Source organism: Anolis carolinensis, unplaced genomic scaffold (assembly GCF_035594765.1).
Source record: "Anolis carolinensis isolate JA03-04 unplaced genomic scaffold, rAnoCar3.1.pri scaffold_11, whole genome shotgun sequence".
NCBI lineage: Eukaryota > Metazoa > Chordata > Lepidosauria > Squamata > Dactyloidae > Anolis > Anolis carolinensis.
In genome coordinates, this window is record NW_026943822.1 from 23282858 (window position 1) to 23308597 (window position 25740).

A 25740-nucleotide genomic window follows, 5' to 3' on the forward strand; every position below is an offset into this window, starting at 1 on the left:
ATTGTTGGTGGGTGCCACAGTGCTGTGTCTTGATGCAGGGTGAACTACAACTTCCATCCTTTCCGAAATGCAAGGAGCAAAACTTCTTCAGGATGTCAATCTTTCTCTGGCCTCGACGAGAAATGCTCCAAAGTCTTCGGGAGGGGGGAAAAGCTTGTGAAAGCCTTCCCTTTTAGGCAGACGTTGTCAGCCGGCTGCGTTGTTTTTACGGTCGAGCAACAATTGCCCGGGAGATGCGTTTTGTGGGAAGAGGCTCTTCGACACTTCAATCCGATGGGGAACAATTATTTCCGAGGAAGCACGCTCGTTCGTGCCCGCTGCATTTTTAAAAACGAGGGGGAGAAAAATCGTTTTTCCACAACATGCATCTTCAACGCTCACACAACGTTGTGCGCCCTGCCAAACTGTACAAATTTGCGATTCGGGAACAAGTGGAAGGACATGGTTCTTCACTTCCTTCCCTTTCCCTTGGTGCTGTTCTTGACATTTGAGTAAAGAGGCTGCTAAAAGCAAGCGCAAACACAGAAGTAGTCCTAGGAATTGTTTTTTTCCCTTTTAAAACATCTTTTTTTGGATATTGGCATATGTAGCCAACCACTCAACTTGCTGTTATGGAGTACCGCATATGCAATGCTTACTCATGTATAAGTCGACCTCAGGGCCCTTAAACAAACATTCGTATGAAACCAAAAGTATCCCAGCCATTGAAATATTTAAAAGCAAGAGCTTAAAAAGACACGACTAACACTTAACAGATTGAGAAATAAATTTGCTGATATACATTGGCTATCTAGTTAAATACTGTGTAACCAGGCATGGGCAAACTTTGGCCCTCCAGGTGTTTTGGACTTCAACTCCCACAATTCCTAACAGCCTACCGGCTGTTAGGAATTGTAGGAGTTGAAGTCCAAAATACCTGGAGGGCCAAAGTTTGTCCATGCCTGGTATATACATATGTGTAAGTCGACTTCATGTATAAACTATGAAATTTGAAATGAATCGAGGGTCATTCTACATTCTGATAGGCTTGACTTGAACCAAAATCAAGAGAACTCAGGCTTAGCTTCTCACTCTAACACAGCATTGCCTGAACTGCCGTTAAAGTTAACAACTTGCTGTTTAATAGACACCCATGAAAGCATGATGTCTCCTGTGAATTTCCTCCCCAATTTTCCCACATAATCTCTCAACCCGGTGTACTCTATTTTCGGCTCTCATTTGTAAACAGAGACTTTTGTTGATCTCTGTAGCTACAAGTGGCTTCTGGGAACCCTCCTTATCACTCAGCTTTTCACTCGAAACCTTATCTACTTTTAACTCCTTGGACTGGCCTTGAGGCCTTGCACTTTCCAAGCCAGTTTTCTCATCATTTCCTAGACCTGAATTTCCCAGACTTGAGAGTCATAGGAAAGTCCACAATCCTCTCTAAATCCTCAGGTAAACCATCAGCCTCTGGCTGATTTACAACAGGACAAAACACATTCTTCCCCATGTAAAACAATGGGGCTCAGAAACATTGGAAGAATAAAGAGCTTCAAGCAGTGACAGAAAGACAATCAACACAACAAAGAGACTTCCAAATTTTTCAAGATCAGATGTTGGAAATGAAAAAAGAAATAAAGGAGGAAATAGGACAAATTAAAAACGAATTAGCGACGGTGCATGATGAGATTAAAGACATTAAAAGTAACAAATATTTTGGTCCGGTGTGAAATTAATAATAATAATAATAATAATAATGTCTGTATTCATTTGAAGCTTCAAAGAAGTGGTTTCTCACATGCCGTACTGTTGTCCCTGTGCATCATACATGCAAGTGAGCATTGCACTATTTGGTTACACCTCAACAAGGCACTATTAATGCTCCCTCTCTGCAAAGTAGCCCATGTATGCACATTTAGAGAAGCATTTATATGCATTAGTCTTTTTATGCATCGCTTCTATCTTCCCTTTTCGGATCGTTTTTATCCCAGTGTTGATTCCAAGGAACAGGTGGATACTAGGTGCAAAGCTTAATAATGGATTAACGGCTCCCTGCTTGACTGATGCATTACACAAATGTTTGTATGGCTTGCAAGTAATAGCCTTGCCATTAACATTGATGAGGCATTGCCCAGAACTGCGGCGGTAACAAGCAACACCTTTATGAAGCCATTATTAACAAAGCCTCCAAGGAAACCACACCGATAATGACTAATGAGTGACTCCGCGGTGAGAGCAGGGCAGAGGGAACAAGTCCATTTCCACCACGGTTCTTAAATAACTGCTTGGCTCAAAGGCTGACAGGGTTTGCTGGTGATGGATTGACTCTGGCGATGTGAGGAAGCACAGAGAAATAGGACTGACGGGCTTACAAAATAGGAGTATCAGTGGCAGCTTGTGGTGTGGTGAGTGAATGAATTGGACCAGAGTCAAGAACCTTGAGTAGATCTTCCCATGTTGACGTGAAAGCCCAGATTGAATTACGTCTCCTAAGACATGAACATCACAAGATGCTGCAGGAATGTCCAGCAAACTCTATCCCTTTTGGGCTTGGTCAACCTTCAGGTGGACCTCCATTGGCTTTGACTCTGCCCACCATCAGCTGTAGACCTCCCTTGACTTTTTCTTTGCAGTCCTTCATAGGAAACAAAGGTGTTCTCCACATCACTTCTTAGAAATGAAGAATCTCTTTCACTACTCCGAGCAACCGAATGATTGGATTGTTAGTCAAGATTGGTCAATGCTATACATCTGAAACTAGCTAATAGAAGATATTCCAGTTGGCCTTCCACTTTTGGAGTTTTGACTTTTGTGGTTGTGATTATTCACAGATTGGATGAAAATGTTATCTCTAGGAACCACTCGTTTCTCCACATTCTTCATTCAAAGTTCATCATATACTCCAGGTATGGGCAAACTTCGACCCTCCAGGTGTTTTGGACTTCAACTCCCACCATTCCTAACAGTTTTGGGAGTTGAAGTCCGAAACACCTGGAGGGCCGAAGTTTGCCCATGCCTGATATAGTCGCAGTGAAGGATCTAGAGATTTTTGGACAAAACGCTTCTCTTGGAATCTCTAGGTCGTCCTATGAATTCTATACCGAACTTCAGGTGGAAGTCAACCATAGGGTCCTGCTGGAGAACCTAGAAAGTCCTCAGAGAAATTTGTGGAAATGAATATCCAAGTCCTTCCACCAAAAGTTGACTTTAGAATCATGAACTTCAGGTGGAAGTCAACCATAGGGTCCTGCTGGAGAACCTAGAAAGTCATCAGAAAAATTTGTGGAAATGAATATCTCTTTATTATGAGTGTGAAGCTATTTTAGAAGGCCTGGAGAATAAGGAGGAGGTTGCTATTATACAAGCTTTTTCTTAAGATTATAACTCTTATCAGAAGAGAAATAATGCCGATCTTGATTTGTTTCTTTCCTTTCCTTTGACAGGATGAAAAAAACCAGGTGTTAACCACAAACGTTTGGCTCCACATGGTGAGTGTAAATGCTCTGGGTCTTTCTTTGGAAATTGTGATTTTCTGAATGTGTTTTTGAGGTCAGGAGAACATTATCGCAAAGAGTCAGGTCGTATTTCTAAGGTTTCGTGTATTTGGCAAACATAACATTGGCCTAAACTCGATGGATGGAAGGAGTATTTTAAAAATATTCCCCAAATGTGGTTTTGAGTTTTGAACAGAAAATCTGACAGAAGTATGGATTTCTACACTTTGGGACATTTGTGTAGAAAATTCGCACATTTTGCTCAGAACGTAGTATTTTCTGTTCAGAAAGCAGAATTTTTCTGGAGAATCATTCTGCACGGAAAATTGTGTTTTGTTTGCAGAAAATTCTAAAAACAACTCCAGGCTCTGTCATGGTGACCCCGTGCCATTTGCATTTGTCATTTTAGTTGATTTCCACATGCCAATCATAGGTGTCTCTTATAGTCACCGATGGGCAAATCAGTTCATATTTATTGTAAATTAGTTCTTTATCGTTCTGCATCTTATACTTTGAAATTTTTTCAATCTGGGAGCACAAATCTCAGCATGTCAATGGCATCCACAACATCTCTTTTGGGAAATGAAAAAACCAACTGGGAAGGGAGATGCTAATTCAATTTGTCATCGATGTAGGTGTCGGCACCAGATGCCAGAGTTTCTAAAGCAAATTATTCAAGCGCCGACAGTCCAGAAATCATTGTGTGTAGAAGAGATGACGCTTTGTTCTCAAACACAGAGAGAGAAAAGTACCTACAAAATGGATTCATTAAGGATGTGGCGGTTCAAGATGAGTTGTCTCCCACACTGGACCTGATCCAGAACTCTCCGACTGAATGATCGAGATATATCTCGGCCTTCCTCTTCCCTTCTCTGGATGATTTCGCATCCTCTCTGTTCGTGGGCCAAGTCATGTTTTAAGCTCTCCTAGGCTTGAAACATTGGCCTCCGTACAGAGCCATTCCTGCCAGTCACTGGCATTTTGACACACAATCCAAATGGATTTCCATTCTTTTCCAAAGAGAGAGCCTCGAGATCACTTTTCTTGGGCAAGTTGAGGAAACGTTTCTTGCAATGGCTGTATCTCCAGAGGCACTTGCATCCACAAAGAAAATTTTGAATTTTGAAACTGTAGAATCAATGCAGTTTGACACCACTTGGCTCAATGCAATAGAATCCCAGGAGTTGTAGTTTGGACGAGACCATAATACAGTAGCATCATGACATAAGAATGTTCCAACGTAACTACGTTTAACTTACAAATCCTTCTCTATGATCTTATGAAACCATCTAGATGGTCTTTGAGGGTCCCTTTCCTTAGCTATAGTCTTCTGATGGCCTTATGAGATCATGTAGATTTTATTTATTTATTTATTTACAGTATTTCTATTCCGCCCTTCTTTCTCACCCCGAAGGGGACTCAGGGCGGATTACAATGAACACATATATGGCAAACATTCAATGCCAACAGACAAACAACATACATTAGACAGACTCAGAGGCATTTTTAACATTTTTCCAGCTTCACGATTCCGGCCACAGGGGGAGCTGTTGCTTCACCGTCCAGTAGTGGCTGTACTTCCTCATTCCTTTCCTCGTGTTTTGCTGGCAGTTTTATGGTGTTGTAAATTAGCCTCCCTGCATAAAGCGTCCCTAAATTTCCCTAATTGACAGGTGCAACTGTCTTTCGGGGCTGCATAGGTCAACAGCAAGCTGGGGCTATTAATGGTTGGAGGCTTAACCCGACACGGGATTCGAACTCATGACCTCTCGGTCAGTAGTGATTTATAGCAGCTGGTTACTAGCCAGCCCGCCACAGCCCGGCCTTTGAGGGTCCTTTTCCTTATCTATGGTCTAATGAGACCATCTAGATGGTCTTTGGAGGTCTCTTTGCTTACCTATGGTCTTATGAGATTGTCCCCAAACTAAGGCCCTCCAAGGTCATTGACCTGGCCTCTGTCCTAAACTTTAGACTTAGGGTTGACTTAAGTCTGAAATGACTTGAAGGCACACAACAACAACAATCCTAATTTTGGACGATTTCATCATAGTCCGGCCCCGCAACAGTCTGAGGGACTGACAATCAGTCCTCCACTTAAAACGTTTGAGGACCCCTGGCCTATAGGAACCCTATTGAAAGTGCTGAACTCTGTCTCTAAGATATATCCATCTCCTTGGATAGTTGTTTTAGAGACCGCAACATGGATACACTGCTCTACAGATAGTAGTCTTCAAAGAATGGAATCGGTTTAATTCGTAGTGTCGGTTGTCAGTGTCAGAAGCATTGGAGAGACAAGAGCTAACCGTTGGCCCTCCTGGCGGAAGTCTATCTCCCGCAACCGACATCTGTAGAGCCGCAGGATATGTCGAAGCATGACTTTGATCACAGCCGGCCTTGACAGCGTGGTAAACAACATGCTGGGTTGGGAAAGAATAGCGAATGGCCAGGCAGGAGCTGCACAAGAGGTCAATGGGGCCTGGAATGAGGCTTTCGTGGAGAAGAAGGGAGCAGAAGTGTGTGACTCTCCAAAGGTAGAGCAAATGATGGGCGCATTGATGTGCAAATGGAGGAAAGTTGGCACGACAGGTTGACCCTGTTGAGGAGGCTATCGAGGGAGTTCAGGTCGATAGGGTATTGTCAGCTCGCCTTGTTTGCTTTGTCTTAGACTCTTCAGGTTGCCAATTTGCAATGCTGCGAAGAAATAAAGTTGTGGCAGCATTGCAAAGCCAAAGCCCGCATGGCAATTTCCGTGGTGGTAACTTAGGCACGCATTAGGTTCCCTTATAGAAGCAGATGGACATGGTAGGTATAATGCAGCTACAATGGTTCCTTTCATTGGGATATTTTAATAATAATAATAATAATAAGAAGAAGACCTGGCTCTGGCTCACGAATGGGACCCTGAAGAAGGAGACAGAAGGCCTGATCCTTGCAGCCCAGGAGCAAGACATCAGGACAAAAGCAATTAAGGCCAAGATTGAAAAATCAGCTGATGACCCAAAATGCAGTCTGTGCAAGGAAACCGATGAAACCATGGATCATATCCTCAGCTGCTGTAAGAAAATCGCACAGACAGACTACAAACAGAGGCACAACCATGTGGCCCAAATGATTCATTGGAACTTATGCCTCAAGTACCACCTCGCAGCAGCAAAGAACTGGTGGGATCACAAACCTGCAAAAGTATTGGAAAATGAGCACGCAAAGATACTGTGGAACACAACACACCAGACATCACAGTTGTGGAAAAGAACAAGGTTTGGATCATTGATGTTGCCATCCCAGGTGATAGTCATATTGACAAAAAGCAACAGGAAAAACTCAGCCGCTATCAGGACCTCAAGATTGAACTTCAAAGACTCTGGCAGAAACCAGTGCAGGTGGTTCCGGTGGTGATGGGCACACTGGGTTCCGTGCCAAAAGATCTCAGCCGGCATTTGGAAACAATAGACATTGACAAAATCACCATCAGCCAACTGCAAAAGGCCACCCGACTGGGATCTGCACGCATCATCCGAAAATACATCACACAGTCCTAGACACCTGGGAAGTGTTCGACTTGTGGTTTTGCGAAACGAAATCCATCATATCTATCTTGTTTGCTGTGCCATACAACGTCGTTGTGTTGATAATAATAATAATAACAACTTTATTCTTATACCCCGCCCCATCTCCCCGAGGGGACTCGGGGCGCCTTACCCAACACAACCATGTAACAACAACAACTAGACAATAAAACAAATATCCCAACAATAAAACATCAGCGTCAATAAAACAGTCATAAAAAACCAACATACAGAATAAAATGTTAAAAACAGGAAACTAATACACGGATCTGGGCCAAAGTGCAGAATATTTCAAAATCGGGGAGAGGTAGTTTCACATCTAAAATAGTCAATAAAGTGCAATATAATACTGGCAAGGCATGGCATTTTAATCTAATGATTTTATCTTATATTGCTGCTATAGTCCCCCCCCCCCCCCACCTTTGAAGTTGACTGAATTGCATTGGTGGTTGTTTTATATTACTATTGATATTATTACTGTTGTATAAACCTTCGTTTTAACTTCTGTTTTATCATCTTCTTGTGTGTATTGTTTATGTATTTGCATTGTTACTTTTGTAACATTGTGAGCCACCCCGAGTCCCCACGGGGAGATGGTGGCGGGGTATAAATAAAGTATTATTATTATTATTATTATTATTATTATTATTATTGACACAACGATGTTGTATGACACAGCAAACAAGATAGACATGCTGGATTTCGCTTCACAAAACCACAAGTCGAACACTTCCCAAGTGTCTAGGACTGTGTGATGTATTTTCGGATGATGCGTGCAGATCCCAGCAGGGTGGCCTTTTGCAGTTGGCAGATCGTAATTTTGTCAATGTCTATTGTTTCCAAATGCCGGCTGAGATCTTTTGGCACGGCACCCAATGTGCCCATCACCACCGGGACCACCACCGGGACCATTATTATTATTATTATTATTATTATTATTATTATTATTATTATTATTGGTAGATATAATGCAGTTAAATGCCATGGCTCAATGCTATGGAATCCGGGGAGATGTAGTTTTAAGAGGTCTCACCAAATTATGGGAAAATGTGAGACAGAATGTGTTTCTTGCACATTTCCTCATTTGTCATAAAGCCCTTTTGTGGTCTTCTCTTCCATCTCGTTCCCATGTCTTTTCCTTTCACACGAGAAAGACCTTGAGTGGAAAACAGCCTCACAAGTCAGACCTAACACGTTACCTCTAAATGCCAAGCTAAATAGGATTACACAGGACCAGCCTTTGCTGGGGAATTAGCTTCTAACAAGCCTCTTCTAGAATGCACTTGAACTCCCATTAGCAGCTTACACATTCATTAAGCGAACACAGCATCCGACATACTAATGAACTAAACATGCCTATAAACAAGGTAGCAACATGTGCAGCATGTAGCATTAATATACATAGCAAGTACAGAGCATAACGCGTATCACATTTCTTTGATTTTAGGACACACTTTCCCCCTCGTACAAACATTTGTAAAAATGGGGCACATCTTAGAATCCCATCTGCTTTTCATACAAAAATAATAATAATATTAATATTAATAATAATATACTATTTTATTGTGTCATACAATAAAATAATAATAATAATAATAATAATAATAATAATAATTTAATACTACACTTTATTTATATTCCACTCTGTCTCCCCGAGAGCAATTTACAGATAAATATATGGCAAACATTCAATGCCGTTATACAATTGAAAAAGGCAGACAGTACACAAACAAAGGCAAGGCTTCCCTCTTTTTTCATCTCCGGCGTCTGGAGCCTGTCATCCATGGATGTCTTACTGGTTGAACCACCAGCATGTTTTTCAGGAGCACTTTTTACCTCCCCGCCAAAGCGGTACCTATTTATCTACTCACATTGCTGTGTTCTAACTGCTAGGTAGGCAGAAGCTAGGCTGATAGCGGGAGTTCATCCCACCTGTGGCTTGAATTGCCAACCTTCCAGTCGGCAGGATCTTCTGTAGCTTGTGGTTTAACCTGCTGTGCTTTTTACCTCTCTGCCAAAGCGGTACCTATTTATCTACTCATTCTAACTGCTAGGTAGGCAGAAGCTAGGCTGATGGCGGGAGCTCATCCCACCGTGGCTTGAATTGCCAACCTTCCGGTCAGCAGGATCTTCTGTAGCTGGTGGTTTAACCTGTTGTGCTTTTTACCTCTCTGCCAAAGTGGTACCTATTTACCTACTCGTTCTAACTGCTAGGTAGGCAGAAGCTAGGCTGACAGTGGGAGCTCATCCCACCCGTGGCTTGAATTGCCAACCTTCTGGTTGGCAGGATCTTCTGCAACTGGTGGTTTAACCTGCTGTGCTAGTATAATATAATGTAATATTTTATATATAATATAATAATAACATAATATAATATATAATATAATAATAATGTAATATAATATAAAATATAATAATAATGTAATATAATACAAATAATGTGTTTCACTCTGTTGGTAGTCCTAAAATTAATGTGTACCTTACAATCGATGGTGTCTTAGAATCAAAGAAATATAGCATATATCACAATATAAAATATAATAAGTATGAAAACACTGCAGTTCCTAAGCACAGGATCTTGACATTTATGCTCCTCATGGAAACAATTAGACATTTTTCTCAAATGCAGAATGACCATATTCAGATTAAAGTTGTGGAAACTAACATGGTGTAGCATTATATGGTTGCACATTGCAAATGGTTGTGCATGCAGCATGCGACTGAGCTTGCAGGTGGATATTTAGCTATAATTATTATTATTTATAATAATTTATAAATATATAATATATTGTATATACATCTAATATTGATAATAATATTATAATGGGATACAATATTATACTTCAGTAGAGTCTCACTTATCCAAGCCTCGCTTATCCAAGCCTCTGGATTATCCAAGCCATTTTTGTAGTCAATATTTTCAATATATCGTGATATTTTGGTGCTAAATTCGTAAATACAGTAATTACTACATAGCATTACTGCCTATTGAACTACTTTTACTGTCAAATTTGTTGTATAACATGATGTTTTGGTGCTTAATTTGTAAAATCATAACCTAATTTGATGTTTAATAGGCTTTTCCTTAGTCTCTCCTTATTAGCCAAGCTATTCGCTTATCCAAGCTTCTGCCGGCCCGTTTAGCTTGGATAAGTGAGACTCTACTGTAACTAAAAATAATACAAGAAAATAATAAAATATAATAAATAAAAAGATAACTTACAATAAAATTAATTAAAAAATACAAATAACGTCAAATAAAAATTACACAACAATTTTTAACCAATACCACCACCACTTTGCCACAGCAACGCGTGGCCGGGCACCGCTAGTATTACCATATAATGATATAGTACAGTATAGTATTTTAATGCTTATATTGTGCTATGCTAATAATATATTGTATGTTCATTTGATTTGTAAGCCGCTCTGAGTCCCCTTCGGGGTGAGAAGAGCGGGATATAAATGTAGTAATTAATAAATAATAAATAAATAAATAAATAAATTCACTAACAAGGCAGTGTAGCTTGTGAGCATGGAATTATGCTCCGTTTCCAGTGTGTTTAGTGGAGAAATATGCTGAGCAGACACTAATCAAATGGTTTGCTTGTTCGTGTGAACTTCTCACCCGCCGGCCTTGAAACTCTTTGAAAAATTCATTTCTGACGAGGGCTTTTATGTGACCAGAATGCTACTTCCTTCCTATTAGGAGACATTTTCTCAAAATCTTGGGCCTGCCTTGTTCCGTTGGAGAACAGGATTTGCTCACGTATCTTATCCGAGAGGAGACCTTTCGCCGTCCAGGCTAATGTGCTTCTAATCGGTTATTACAGTCTAATCATTTCTCGGCTAAAAGGAAACTCTCCGAGTTATGGCTCCAAAGACAAATGTAATTGGAGGAAATGCATAGACTTTGCAAGCCCCCCAAAAATAATAATTTGCCATCGTCCAATTTTACGCTTGAGGCAACCGGAGCGGTAAGTCACAAACACACCGAAAATATCTTTCCTGGGCCGTCGTGTGCGATAGGGTGACCCAAAATGCAATTTTAATGCTTTCAATTTGTTTTCCTGCTTAAGGTGGCTAAATGTGCCATCTGTAAAGGGTTTGTGTTTATAAGCAAAATGTTGCTTTTTTGCGAGACCGGAGCAATACTTTCATTTAGGAGGGAAATCTGGACTGTGAGGCTGGAGAAGAACGCGGGGCCTAATGGAAATGGAAATGATTGTATTTTTGGACTGCTTTTCTTTCTCATTTTCAAGTATTGGACAGACTATTACCTACAGTGGAATATGTCGGACTATCCGGGAGTGAAAAATGTCCGTTTTCCAGATGGACTGATATGGAAGCCAGACATTCTTCTCTATAACAGGTAAGCTAACTGTATGTAAATAGAGAGAAAGAAAGATACATAGATTAAATGAATCCACAACACTTTTGTATTATGGTAATTTTGTCTGCTGTAGGAGATTGTTATTATTTCACTGCAATACTGTATTTCAGTATCACAATGGAGGTCACAGACATTGTGATCCTGCAACGATATCTTGTTGCTTGTCTTAGGATCCATTTTTAGAAATGAAGAAATGCATTGTATTTTACTAAATTCCTTGTATATTGCTGATGCACTGGCTCCTGCCTAGGATTCAGAGGAGCTATCCAAGGTGCTGAACCATTGCCTTCAAACCAAGTTCAGCACTTCGGAGAGTTCCTTTAAAATTCTAGTTGTTTGTGCATATTTATCTGAAAAATGTGCACCACGATAAAGGTTCAAACCATAGAACACAATATGTATATTAGAGCATCATATACATAATAATGTTAACAATAATATGAATAATACAAATAATAATAAGATTTATAGACTGCAATCATCCAGATTTAAATGCTACACAGAGCAGTTTTCAATATAAAATATTGAAAATATATCAGACATATATCAACAATATCAACAAGATTCCAACTAAAGTTTGTTAGCGACTCAGTATGTGTACATCCAGTCTCTCCAAATGCATGTAATATGTTGTAAAACTCAATATATCAGTGTGTAATCACTTGGCTCAAACTTGGCTTGGAGTCAAAACAAATCAAAGTCTCTGTAGTCTTGGAGCAGTTCTGTAGGACTCCTCAGGATGTAAATGCAGTCAGTAGGCTGTAGCTTCAGTTTGTTGACAGTTTGTTGTGCATATTTATCACCAGATCCTGCTCCCATTGGTCACAGTGACCAACTGGTTGAGATTGGGGCACCCACAATGGGTCTGGAAACCAAGCATTTTGAGAAACAACTTGGGCGGTTGGATATGTTTAGTTTGGAGAAGAGAGAAAAACAAGAAATGGTATGATAACCACCATTAAAATACCTGAAATGCCCTGTAGAGGATGGAACAAGCTTGCTTTTTGCTACACCGAAAACTAGAATGCAATCCAACTAATTCAGATTACAAGAAAAAACATCCCGCCCAAACTTTTGGAAAAACTTTTTGAGCATAAGAACAATTCAACAGTAGCATAAACGGCTTTAGAGAATCTAAAACTCTCCCTGTTTGGAGGTCTTTAAATAGAAGATAGATGGGACGAGATCGGGCAGAGTGGGAACTGATATTGAATAAAAAACTAAAATATACATATGCCTCGGACCTACAAGAAAATTGGTTAAAAATTTATTTCTTTCTTTATTTATTTCAATTATTTATACCCCGCCCTTCTCACCCGAGGGGACTCAGGGCGGCTTACAAGTGGCAGTTGATGCTGTTACACTGATATACAATGAACTAAAATGTTAAAACAGTTAAAAACAGTCATAAAATACAATATAAAAAGTTTAAAACAATGTTTCATAGATTGCATATAACACCGAAAAAAATTAGGAATTATGTATGAAAACACTCAAAACAAATGCTGGAAATGCAAAGAAAACAGGAAGGAACTTATTTTCATGCTTGGTGGACGTGTCCAGAAACAACAAACTATCGGAAAAGAATACATGAGGAAACACAGAAAATATTACAAAAGTCATTCCCGATGAAAACAGAACTTTACCTACTGGGACTATCTGAGAATATAATGAACTTTGACCAGAATGAGGACATTATTTTTGCATCTATATCGACAGCCGCAAGAATAACTTTTGCCAGAGATTGGAAACAAGGAGAAATTCCTACAACAGATCTTTGGTTAGAGAAATTGAATGAAATTTATGATATGGATAAAAGGTTTCCCCTGACGTTAAGCCCAGTCATGTCTGACTCTGGGGGTTGGTGCTCATCTCCATTTCTAAGCCGAAGAGCCGGCGTTGTCCATAGACATCTCCAGGTCATGTGGCCGGCAAGACTGCATGGAGCACCGTTACCTTCCCGCTGGAGTGGTACCTATTGATCTACTCACATTGGCATGTTTTCGAACTGCTAGGCTGGCAGGAGTTGGGGCTAACAGCAGGCACTTATTCTGCTCCCGGGATTTGAACTTGGGACCTTTTGGTCCGCAAGTTCAGCAGCTCAGCGCTTTAACACACTGTGCCACCAGGGCCCCCGATATGGATAAGTTAACCTATTTAATGAAAACAAACAGAGGAAACGTGATAAAAAGGACAGACTGGAGAACATAAGAAGAATACAAGAAAAAGGCAAAGAAGGAATATTATGTATACCTAAAATTTCTAATAAAAAAAAATAGAGGATGGATGGGCATTTTTCAGGTGTGCTATCATCGAATATTCTTCCACGGCGTGGTGTTGGACTAAAATCCATGCCATTGGGCTAAGATCCATGCTGTTGTGTTGTCGAAGGCTTTTATGGCCGGGATTACAGGGTTGTTGTATGTTTTCCAGGCTGTGTGGCCATGTTCCAGAAGTATTCTCTCCTGACATTTCGCCCACATCTATGGCAGGCATCCTCAGAGATTGTGAGGTGAAGATGCCTCTGAGGATGCCTCACAACCTCTGAAGATGCCTGCTATAGATGTGGGTGAAACGTCAGGAGAGAATATTTCTGGAACATGGCCACACAGCCCGGAAAACATACAAGAATCCATGCCATTATTATTTTTAAGACACTCAAGAACTTCTCCAAAGTTGTCTCCTGGCTTCCTGCTGTTTCTCAGGCAGGTTGCCCTTTCCGAAGGATGTTGTGTGTTCACAGCTGTCTGTGCCCATTTGTCTTGCCAAGCTGGCCGGCCAACTGTCCGCTGCACAGGGACAGATATTTATGCTCTGGATGGAAGCTCTTGCCTGCTGACCGCATGTGAGAGAGAAGGATTAAGCCAGACAGCGTGTTTAAATATTCCCAGGTCGCTTGTCATTTCGTTTTTCACTCTCTGGCTCTCCTGGCCTAGCTTCCTCCCCGCTGACTCTTTCTGTTGTTTGCAAAATGTAATACCAAATCCCCAGCTGAATATGCATAGTCAAAGGATGGTTCATAGAAGCATGCACGAAGCAAACAAAGGCCAGGGCAGCGCATGACCTGCAATGTGTCAAACCCAAGGCATGCACCCTCCAAATATTTTATAAATAGAAATGTCTCTCTGTTGCCCCACGGTCCTGTCTTCACCCCGCAGTGAGCATGGCTCCATCTGTATTTTGCTCAAAAGCTTTCTGACCTGCTTCCACATCAATCGGTGGCTGCATTTTAAAGTCCTACAAATTCATGTGATTTCCACTTCCCCCGCACAGGGTAGGCATTCTTGTTCGCACTTTGCTGTAATATACAAAAATTGATCCTGAAATACACATGTTGTGTATGGTGCCCAGTTCAACTTCAAACAGGCTTTGGTTTCAAAAGTAAAAAAAGGAAAAAGGTTATGCTTTTCCTCTATCCCAACTGCCACTGCCTTGACCTTGAAGAGAACAAAGAAGAGGAAGGTACATCTCCATCATGTCTAGGCCTAGAAGCAAATGAAAGGCCTTCCCTCCATCTCAACTGCCACTGATTTATATCCTTCCATCCCAACTGCCACTGCCCTAAGTTTGAAGGAAAAGAAGAAGAGGAAGGTACATTTCCATCCTGCCTAGGTCTAGAAGCAAATGTAATGTCTTCCTTCCATCTCAACTGCCACTGATTTATATCCTTCCATCCCAACTGCCACTGCCCTAAGTTTGAAGGAAAAGAAGAAGAGGAAGGTGCATCTCCATCATGTCTAGGTCTAGAAGCAAATGTAAAGTCTTCCCTTCTTCTCAACTGCCACTGCCTTCTATCCTTCCATCCCAACTGCCACTGCCCTAACTTTGAAAGAAAAGAAGAGGAAGGTACATCTCCATCCTGCCTAGGTCTAGAAGCAAATGTAACGTCTTCCCTCAATCTCAACTGGCACTGCCTTAGATCCTTCCATCCCAACTGCCACTGCCCTAACTTTGAAGGAAAAAAAAGAAAAGGAAGGCACAGCTCCATCATGTCTAGGTCTAGAAGCAAATGTAATGTCTTCCTTCCATCTCAACTGCCACTGCCTTAGATCCTTCCATCCCAACTTCCACTGCCCTAACTTTGAAGGAAAAGAAGAAGAGGAAGGTGCATCTCCATCCTGCCTAGGTCTAGAATCAAATGTAATGTCTTCCTTCCATCCCAACTGCCACTGCCCTAACTTTGAAGGAAAAGAAGAAGAGGAAGGCAGAGCTCCATCATGTCTAGGTCTAGAAGCAAATGTAAAGTCTTCCCTCCATCTCAACTGCCACTGCCTTCTATCCTTCCATCCCAACTGCCACTGCCCTAATTTTGAAGGAAAAGAAGAATAGGAAGGTACATCTCCATCCTACCTACGTCTAGAAGCAAATGTACGGTCTTTCTTCCATCTCAACTGCCACTGCCTTATATCCTTCCATCCCAACTGCCACTGCCCTAACTTTAAAGGAAAAGAAGAAGAGGAAGGTGCATCTCTATCCTGTCTAGGTCTAGAAGCAAATGTAAGGTCTTTCTTCCATTTCAACTGCCACTGCCTTCTATCCACCCATCCCAACTGCCACTGCCCTTAACCGTAACCATCTGCCACTTCCTTGGCTGTAGAGAGAGCCAAGAAGAGTTGGATTTAAGCCTCTTCTCCATGCCCTTTTCTTTGTAAGCCGAAGGGAAAGGAATTGTTCTGTTCTGTTTACTTATAAAGCACAGTGTACAGCTAATAATAATAATAATAATAATAATAATAATAATAATAATAATAATAATAATGTGTTGTCAAAGGCTTTCATGGCCAGAATCACTGGGTTGCTGTGAGTTTTCCAAGCTGAATGGCCATGTTCCAGAAGCAGGTTATACAGCTTGGAAAACTCACAGCAACCCAATAATAATAGTAATAGTAACAACAACAACAACAACAACAACAATAATAATACTTCTATCAGGGTGGAAGGTGACCCTGTTATACTGTTATACTGTGGCAGAGAATTCCAAAACTTGGAAGTAGCAGCCAAAAAGTACTTTTATCTTTTTCTCACCTCTGAGAATGTTGGATCAGAGGATCCGAGGAAAAGAGCATTTCCTGAGAATTATAAATTCCGAGCAGGCATTTTGCCAATGCGTATGGCTTCATGATAGGCTTTTGATAAAACTGTGGTCCCATCAGGGCTGGCATGAAATAAAAAAAAAAACCACAGAACAACAAATGCACTTTGAGCTTAGGTTCCCCTCCTGTTTTTCCCTTTGGTCTTCTCGGCAGGCTTAAATGGATTCTTGCTTCTCATTAGCAATTCAATTTCGATAGCAGCACAACCTTGGATTCCTATGGAGTTTGCCTTCCTTACAGAAGATGATTACAACATGGGTTCTCTTCTTCTTCTTCTTCTTCTTCTTCTTTTCCTAACTGGCTTTGAACAGCTGAAGATCAAAAGCGCCTGTTATTTTACATGTCACTTTGGTTGAAAGTGCAGGCGCCACAGGAACCGGTTGGAAGCTGCTTCCCGATTCTCTTACTTCCCTGGGCTCTCAGGAGAGATCAGGAGAGAGCGGCAGTTCCCTGAACATTAACTGGGAAGTCGGACTTCTTGAACTAGGTGGGAGGTGGGCCAAAAGTAAAGACACAGTATTGAACATGAAAGAGATGTCTGCATGGGAGTCTGAGTCCAGGCATCGCCAGGCGTGGATATTTTGCATTCGGTAACTCAGACAGACTCTTGGGTTTCGGGAGGATCATGAGATGACGCGACTCATTGAGCAGAAAACTGAGAAAAGCAGAAAGCAGCAGGAAAAGAAAATGATCACATAATAGATGGACTGATTCCATCAAGTAAACCATGGCTGCCCTGAGTTTGCAAGAACTGAGTAGTGTGGTTCATAACAGGATCTCTTGGAGGTCTCTCATCCAGGAATATTGGATGACTTGATGGAACTTAACAACAAATACCAGCAGATATGAAACAGAAAGGATTATTTTCTTGAGTCCAAGACCTCATTCTGGTTTTCTGAAGAACAAATATACCCACCTGTGTTTGAACTAGGTCCACTTTTTCACCAATGATAACTTCAAGCAGTCGAGCCTTATTATGCAACTGTTTACACTCAGGGACACACCACATTAAACCCTATTGGTCGTCCAAAATCAAGTAGTGTTTCTCAACCTGGGGGTTGGGACCCCAGTTGAGTCATGAGGGGGGTGTCAGAGGAGTCGCCAAAGACCATAAGAAAATATTCATGCCAAGTCTGGTCCAGATCCATCATTGTTTAAGTCTCTATGGATGTTGGTGAACTACAACTCTCAAACCCAAGGTCAATGCCCACCAAACCCTTCCAATATTTTCTGTTGGCCATGGGAATTCTGTGTGCCAAGTTTGGTTCAATTCCATTATTGGTTGTGTTCAGAATGCTGTTTGATTGTAGGTGAACTATAAATCCCAGTAACTACAACTCCCAAATGACAAAATCAGTCCTCTCCAACCCCATCAATATTGAGCGTATCGGGTATTTGTGCCAAATTTGTCCAGTGAATGAAAATACACCCTGCATATCAAATATTTACATTATGATTCGTAACAGTAACAAAATGAAAGTGATAGAGTAGCAACAAAAATAATTTTACTTTTGAGAATCACCACAACATGTAGAACTGCATTAAGGGGTTGCGGCATTAGGAAGGTTGAGAACCACTGGAGTAGATCCATTGAATTGTTTGGATTTACATTGATTCAGGGGTCTACTTTTGTTGGGAATCCTGACACTATTGAGGCCGTCTTATGCGTAGAAAAAGTACCATGGTTGGTGAAGCCTTGAACGCATGATGGATTGTGTTCCTGGCTGGGAGAAACGCAACCTCAATAAGCATTAAATGGACATAAGGACATGAAGAACATGGCCTGGAAAGTTGTGCTCGTCCCTATTCTCAACTCCATCCCGGCGTTCCAGCCTCTCTGCACCGCATTGGATTAATCGGTTGAAGAGCAGATGCTGCACATCTTCCGCGCCATGTGTTTCCAAGACCGGAGGCACAGTCAGTTGGCTGCTCCGTCGGAGGAACCGTGCCAGCCCCGGAGCAAGAACCATATTCCTCCAACCTCCTGTGGCTCCTGCCCTTCTCGACATGTCTCTCCCAGGCTGGAAGGATAAACAAACATGGCATCTGTCTTCTCCACTTCCTCTCCTGGAATAGGCCGCTTGCTTTCTTCTGCCGTGGAAGCAACGCCGCATTCTGGTTTCCTTGGTGCCTGCGAGAGGCTCCAGTCTTCTTTGCCATATGTCCTTTGATTCAACACATCCTTGCTCGGGAGAAAAGGAACCACATTGTCTGCCTTTGTCTCAAAGAGATGTGTTTCCGACAATGGTAGTGTTGTGACTCAGCTGGAGTCTCAGAGTGACTTTGATGGGGATTGTGGGATTCAGGTTCCAGATGTTCAAGATGATGGGATTCAGGTTCAAGATGCCTCTGATGGGGATTATGGGATTCAGGTTCAGAGTGTCCCTGCTGTGAGAGATGAGGAGCAGGGAGGCATTCCCATGGCAGGAGATGGTGTTGATGATACTGGAGATGATACCGAAGCTAGCCAGGTGCAAAGGGAGGACAGCTCCCAGTCAGATAGCATGCAGACAGAGGCTGCTGGCCTTCGTATATATATTTTTTATTATGAAGTTTATAAGCAACTTGCACCTTTCTTGTTACAATAATAATTCTCTTTTTCTCAATATAATAAAATACATACATGAAGTCAGGGTATTGGGGGGGGAGAAAGGGTAGGTAACTTCGACATAAAGGAATACATTGACATAAAAGGTGAATGACAATATTGAAGCAACAGAAAAAACAAAACAAAACAAAAAACAAAAACAAAAACAAAAAGACTCACAACAACAGCTTGGGATATACATGTATACAGTTGCTTTAATGTCCTTGTTACTTCCAGAGCTCTGGATATGGTCCTTTTGTTTTATTTTTCCTGTCTTTTAGTTTTGTAGTTACACATATTTAACTACCTTTATTTTTATGTTGTTATCCCCTGGAATTTCCTTACTCAAACACTACCACAATGGTAGTGTTGTGACTCAGCAGGAGTCTCAGGGTGACTCTGATGGGGATTGTGGGATTCAGGTTCCAGATGTTCAAGACGATGGGATTCAGGTTCAAGATGACTCTGATGGGGATTATGGGATTCAGGTTCAGAGTGTCCCTGCTGTGAGAGATGAGGAGCAGGGAGGCATTCCCATTGCAGAGAATGGTGTTGATGATACGGGAGATGATACCGAAGCTAGCCAGGTGCAAAGGGAGGATAGCTCCCAGTTAGATAGCATGCAAACAGAGGCTGCTGGCCTTGACGAAACGGAATCTCTGGATCGAGCTGGCCGTTTGGAATTTCGGGTTCGCAGGAGTGTTAGATTAGCAAACAAGAAAGAGGTCAGAGGCCAAAGAAATGCCTTCATGCTGTGTAGGGAATATTAAAGAGTGTGCTGAGAGAGAAACCTTTGTCAAAAGCAACGTCTCATTTGAGCTTAGAAGCAGCTCTTGCTTTCTCAGATTATCTTGCAGCTTTGTGTATTCAAGTTCATGGGACTTTGTCATGCATTCATGGATCCTTGTTTTCTAATGCCTAATGTTTTCTTGGATTATTCTTCATAGCCTTGGTTTTGCGACAGTCTTTTGGATCTTTACTTTTGCTTTTTAAGAACTATTTATTTCCTAATAAACTACAAAAGACTTCAACTTGTGTACAGCTTGGTGTGTTCAGCAAGGTGAAGCTAACCTGAGGTGCGACAGGTAGCTTGGTTTCTACTTGGAGTATGCATTGTTACCAATGGTTCTCCTTCATCTCGCTGGTCCTCTTGATGCTGCAGATGCTGGTGATGCCTCATATTGTTTTTTCTGCTGTTGTCACTTTCCCTTCCTCTCAAACAATCACCTTTCCGCTCCTTCTCTCCGACCTGACAAATCCAGTTGGCTTAGCGCATGTTTTGAGAGAGCTTCCCTCTATCCCCATGCTGCGTTTCACAATCAATTGTTCGGGATGAACCTTGCTCCGGAGTTCTTTGTGGAGCCAGCTGCATCTTGTTGTCAAGTTCTTGTTTAGTTTTTCCGCACTCGTGTTAAAACCTTGACCTGTGTAGCTATATGAATCTCAAAACAGGGGGAAATGAAAGCGAAGGGCTTCCAAAATGCTTCAAGGAAGGTCAGCATGGGCTCAGAACAGGTGTGTTCAACAAGATCTTATCAAAGATTACAAAGACTATATTATTCCAATGCCTTGGGCAGCTAGTTTGTTTCAAGGCATGATTCGGTGTTGTTTATGACATACAAAGCCCTAAATGGCGCATGTCTAGCCTATCACAACCTCTGAGGATGCCTGCCATAGATGTGGGCGAAACGTCAGGAGAGAATACTTCTGGAACATGGCCATACAGCCCGGAAAATATACAACAACCCTGTGATCTCAGCCATGAAAGCCTTCGACAACACATTGTCTAGCCTATCGATTGAGTCATATTTCTCTGTGTGAATGATGATTCTGGAGACCAGGATTTGAATCCCAGCTCAAGCCATGAAACCTTCTAGATGTCATTGTGGAAGTCACATTCTCTCAGCCTCAGGTGAAGGCCATGGAGAACCTCTTCTGGACAAATCTATTCAAGAAGATTTGTTCAGAGGTCATGAGTTCGAAGCCAGCCTGGGTCAGAATGAGCTCTTGACCATGAGCTCTTGACCATTAATAGTCTAGCTTGCTGTTGACCTATGCAGCCCGAAAGACAGTTGCATCTGTCGAGTAGGAAATTTAGGTACCGCTTTGTGAGGGGAGGCTAATTTAACTAATTTTCAACATCATAAAAAAACCTTTCAGCAGCTTGCGAAAGAATGAGGAAGTACTCCATCAAGGACTCGGTGTCACAAGTGGATGATGAAGCGGTAGCCGCAATCGAGCAGACCCTCATGAAGCCCGAAATTGGAACATTAATTTGCCTCTTTGTCTGTCTATATATGTTGCATGTCTAATGGCATTGAATGTTTGCTATGTATATGTGCATTGAGATCCGCCCTGAGTCCCCTTCAGGTTGAGAAGAAAGGACAGAATATAAATACTGTAAATTATAATAAATAATAGTAATATGTTCACCTTAGATTAACATAAGCTAAAAATGTCCCGAAAAGTACAATTTTTATCAAATGGAGACACACAGATCGTAATGTCATGGACCCCTTAGCTGAACGTGGACATTGTGAAACTTCTCAGTACAGTTTTGTACATATGTAAGGATATTTACGAAGGTGAAAATCCCAGGCAGAATAACATCCATCACTATCAACAATATCATCGTTGTTGTTAACCTTCTTTGCTTACACCGAGAGGAATGATTTGTCCTTGTCGGCGTTGGAGGATCTTCTCACCTGGAGATTCTGAAGATCTTCTATATGCAAAGCCTGAGCAGAAATCATCAGGATTTTCATTTTAATTTGGCTGGTGAGGGGTTTAATGTGCAGCCAAAGAGATCCATCCACGCTTGGCTCAGCCGCACTAAATATAGTCTCCGGAAGAGACTGGGAAAGCACAGTTGTGTTTTGCAGCTGAGCATATGCTTCGCTCGGAAAAAGACATCTTGGCAGACTTTTGTTTCTCTTCAGTCTTTGCCAACATTTTCATTTGCCAGTTTATCAACTTCTGTAAGTGTTCTAACTGAAGCCATGATGACTCGAGTTAACCAAGACCCTGTCACTAGTACGGAAATGGAACAGACAGCCGAATAAGAAAGGAAAGGCTTTCTTCAGACAGGAAACAATCAGGGTCAGCTAACACCTCCCAACAAAGGATCCCACCAGGAAGGAAGCAGCCAGGCTTTAAAGCTCCAAGGCTATTTGATTCTAATCATAGTGGCCAGTTGCAACATTCAAGCAGAAAAGAGTTCTTTCACCCTGGACATCATTCCACAGATATATGAACCCCACTTGCTTAGTTTTCCAACAAACCTCACAACCTCTGAGGATGCCTGCCATAGATGTGGGCGAAATGTCAGAATATAATGCTTCTGGAACATGGCCATACAGCCCGGAAAATTCACACCAACCCAAAGGAAAGGCTGTTTAATAATATATATAAAGTAGAGTCTCACTTATCCAACATTCGCTTAGCCAACGTTCTGGATTATCCAACGCAGTCTACCTTTTAGTAGTCAATGTTTTTGTAGTCAATATTTTCAATACATTGTGATATTTTGGTACTAAATTCGTAAATACAGTAATTACTACGTAGCATTACTACGTATTGAACTACTTTTTCTGTCAAATTTGTGGTATGACATGATGTTTTGTTGCTTAATTTGTAAAAATCATAACCTAATTTGATGTTTAATAGGCTTTTCCTTAATCCCTCCTTATTATCCAACATATTCGCTTATCCAAGCTTCTGCCGGCCCGTTTAGCTTGGATAAGTGAGACTCTACTGTACAAATAACATTACATTATTTTGAGGCATCAATAGGTTAAATGTTTTTGAATGTTTACATAAAATTGTAGTTTATAATAATAATAATAATAATAATAATATAATAATAATAATACTTTAAGAAGATAAAACTGTCTAAGTCTGATTACCTATATACTTGAGTATAAGCTGACCCGAACATAAGCCAGCCAGGATCTTCACTCGAGTATAAGCCGAGGAGAGCTTTTTCAGCTCTAAAAAAGGGCTGAAAAACTAGCCTTATACTCGAGTATATACAGTACATTAAAATTAAGTACAGTAGAGTCTCACTTATCCAAGCTAAACGGGCCGGCAGAAGCTTGGATAAGCGAATATCTTGGATAATAAGGAGGGATTAAGGGAAAGCCTATTAAACATCAAATTAGGTTATGATTTTACAAATTAAGCACCAAAACTTTATGTTATACAACAAATTTGACAGAAAAAGTAGTTCAATACGCAGTAATGTTATGTTGTTATTACTGTATTTACGAATTTAGCACCAAAATATCATGATATATTGAAAACATTGACTACAAAAATGGCTTGGATTATCCAGAGGCTTGGATAAGCGAGGCTTGGATAAGTGAGACTCTACTGTAACGAAATCTAATAAACAGTAACAGAAAGTAAAATTTAGAAACATTAAAGTTTTGAAAGATCTAGATAGTGGGTAAGGGGTCAAACATAAAAGAAGGGAAGGGAAAAGAAAATGATAAGGTGATAATATTTTTTTAAATGACTCCAAAAATGTGTTGCCTGATTATCAGAAAACGGATGAGAACAATGCAACGAAAGCAAAGGGACAGGAGACGATAAATAGTTTCCCGCTTCCCATGTTTTGTGGCCACATCCCACCCAAGGTTGCCAGCTTAGCGGTAGCTTTTGACAGCTGTGATGTTTTGCTCTCCGTGGCTGCCGATTCCAAACACACGCCTTGCTGGGAGATTGACAAATGTATTAAACACAGTGTTGGAAGCTTTCTGCTGGCAACGTGAGCAGTCGGAAGGCGACAGCTGGGAACTTGATTCCTTTGGAGTGCGGTGCCGAGCTTTGTTTGCAAACCGTTCCTCTATCCATCCTGGTTTTCGTTCTGTAGGATTGCCCGGGCGTATGCCTACCTAATCCTTTTTGTAACATTTTTTAAAAAAAGTTTTGTTATTTTGCTCTGGGAAGAAAAGTACTTGAAGAAATGCATCCGGCTTTCAAGAGGCTCTCAAAGGAAACCCTTAAAAGTGACCTGCTTCTCTTGAGCAGAAATGCAAAATAAAATATATATATTACCTTCAAATAGAAATCAACAAAGATGCAGAGCTTTTCTTCTTCTGAAGGATACAGGCTGAAGGATGCCCTAAGGCCATCAGACAAAGCCTTGCTCCAAATCTGTCGTTTATATGGTTAGATAAGCTACGGACGGAAAATCTAGTCCCGTCTCCTCTTTTATAGATTGACTAGCTGTGCCCGGCCACGCGTTGCTGTGGCAAAGTGGTGGTGGTATTGGTTAAAAGTTGTTGTGGAATTTTTATTTGATGTTATATGTATTTTTTAAATTAATTTTATTGTAACTTATCTTTTTTATTTATTATATTTTATTATTTTGTTGTATTATTTTTAGTTATTTTGTTATAGTATTTTATTGTATTAATTTTTTAGTGTTTTTAATTATTTTTATTGTATTATTTGTATTTATTTTATTTTTTATTCTTTTATTAACACTGGGCTGAGTGGGTTGCTAGGAGACCAAGTGGGCGGAGCTTAGCCTTCTAAGTGGCAGCAATTGGATAAAAACAATTATTGCTCTCCCTCTAAGTAGGACTTTATTTTTCTTTTCTTTTTGTTGTATCAACCTAGAGGCATGGATGAGGGGTTGTGCTGTCAATTTTCGAGGTTGTGGGGTGTTTACTTTTGTTGTTTTGTCCGCTGCCGTGATGCCATCACTCTTTTATATATATACTAGCTGTGCCCAGCCACGCGTTGCTGTGGCGAAGTCTGGTGGTATGGGAAATAAAGTATTGAGGAATTGGTGGTAGTTAAGGTCAAGGGTCCCCTGGGCTGAGTGGGTTGCTAGGAGACCAAGTGAGCGGAGCTTAGCCTTCTAACTGGCAGCAACTGGATAAAAACAATTATTCCTCTCCCTCTAATTAGGACTTTATTTTTCTTTTCTTTTTGTTGTATCAACCTAGAGGCGTGGATGAGGGGTTGTGCTGTCAATTTTCGAGGTTGTGGGGTGTTTACTTTTGTTGTTTTGTCCGCTGCCGTGATGCCATCACTCTTTTATATATATAGATAGATAGATATAAGCCAGATGTCTGTTGGATGTGATGCAAATGCAGCAATGTTTTTCCTTGGATTGGATGCCATTCCTGAGTCCCATGTTTTTAAATCTCCATGTTGATTTTGGATCATTTTTCACCAACGTAGGATGGAGATTTGAGTGTTGCATTAGGATTCCAATAAACCAAGGATTCAATCTCTGCTTGATCATGAAAATCCACTAGTTAAGAACTGAAGTCACTTTCCTAAATCTCCAAATTCTTCTTTTTTGCTCCATCTGGAAAATCTGAATCAGGTGAAGTACGTTCCCAAGGCTTCCACACTATCCATTATATGTTGCACAAGGAAATAACGAATTCATTATTCTTCTTGTGTGCCTTTTTAGGGCTGAGAGTAGGTCACTCTCAGAAGACCACTCAGTGTGTTTCCATAGCTAAACAGGGGACCAAACCCCTGTCCTCCAGAATCATAATTGGGCCGGGCTGTGGTGCAGTTGGTTAGTAGCCAGCTGCAATAAATCACTACTGAATTCGAAGCCAGCCCGGGTCGGATTGAGCTCCCGACCTTTAATAGCCTA

General features: G+C 41.1%; 1 protein-coding gene across 1 annotated transcript in view; it reads left to right on the forward strand.

The window, feature by feature from the left end:
- chrfam7a (CHRNA7 (exons 5-10) and FAM7A (exons A-E) fusion) overlaps positions 1 to 25740 on the forward strand; it is a 61751-nt gene that overhangs the window by 23871 nt on the left and 12140 nt on the right. The window contains exons 3-4 of the mRNA XM_062962997.1: positions 3426 to 3470; positions 11305 to 11414. Coding sequence (XP_062819067.1) covers positions 3426 to 3470; positions 11305 to 11414 — 155 coding nt within the window. The remainder of the gene's footprint in view (positions 1 to 3425; positions 3471 to 11304; positions 11415 to 25740) is intronic.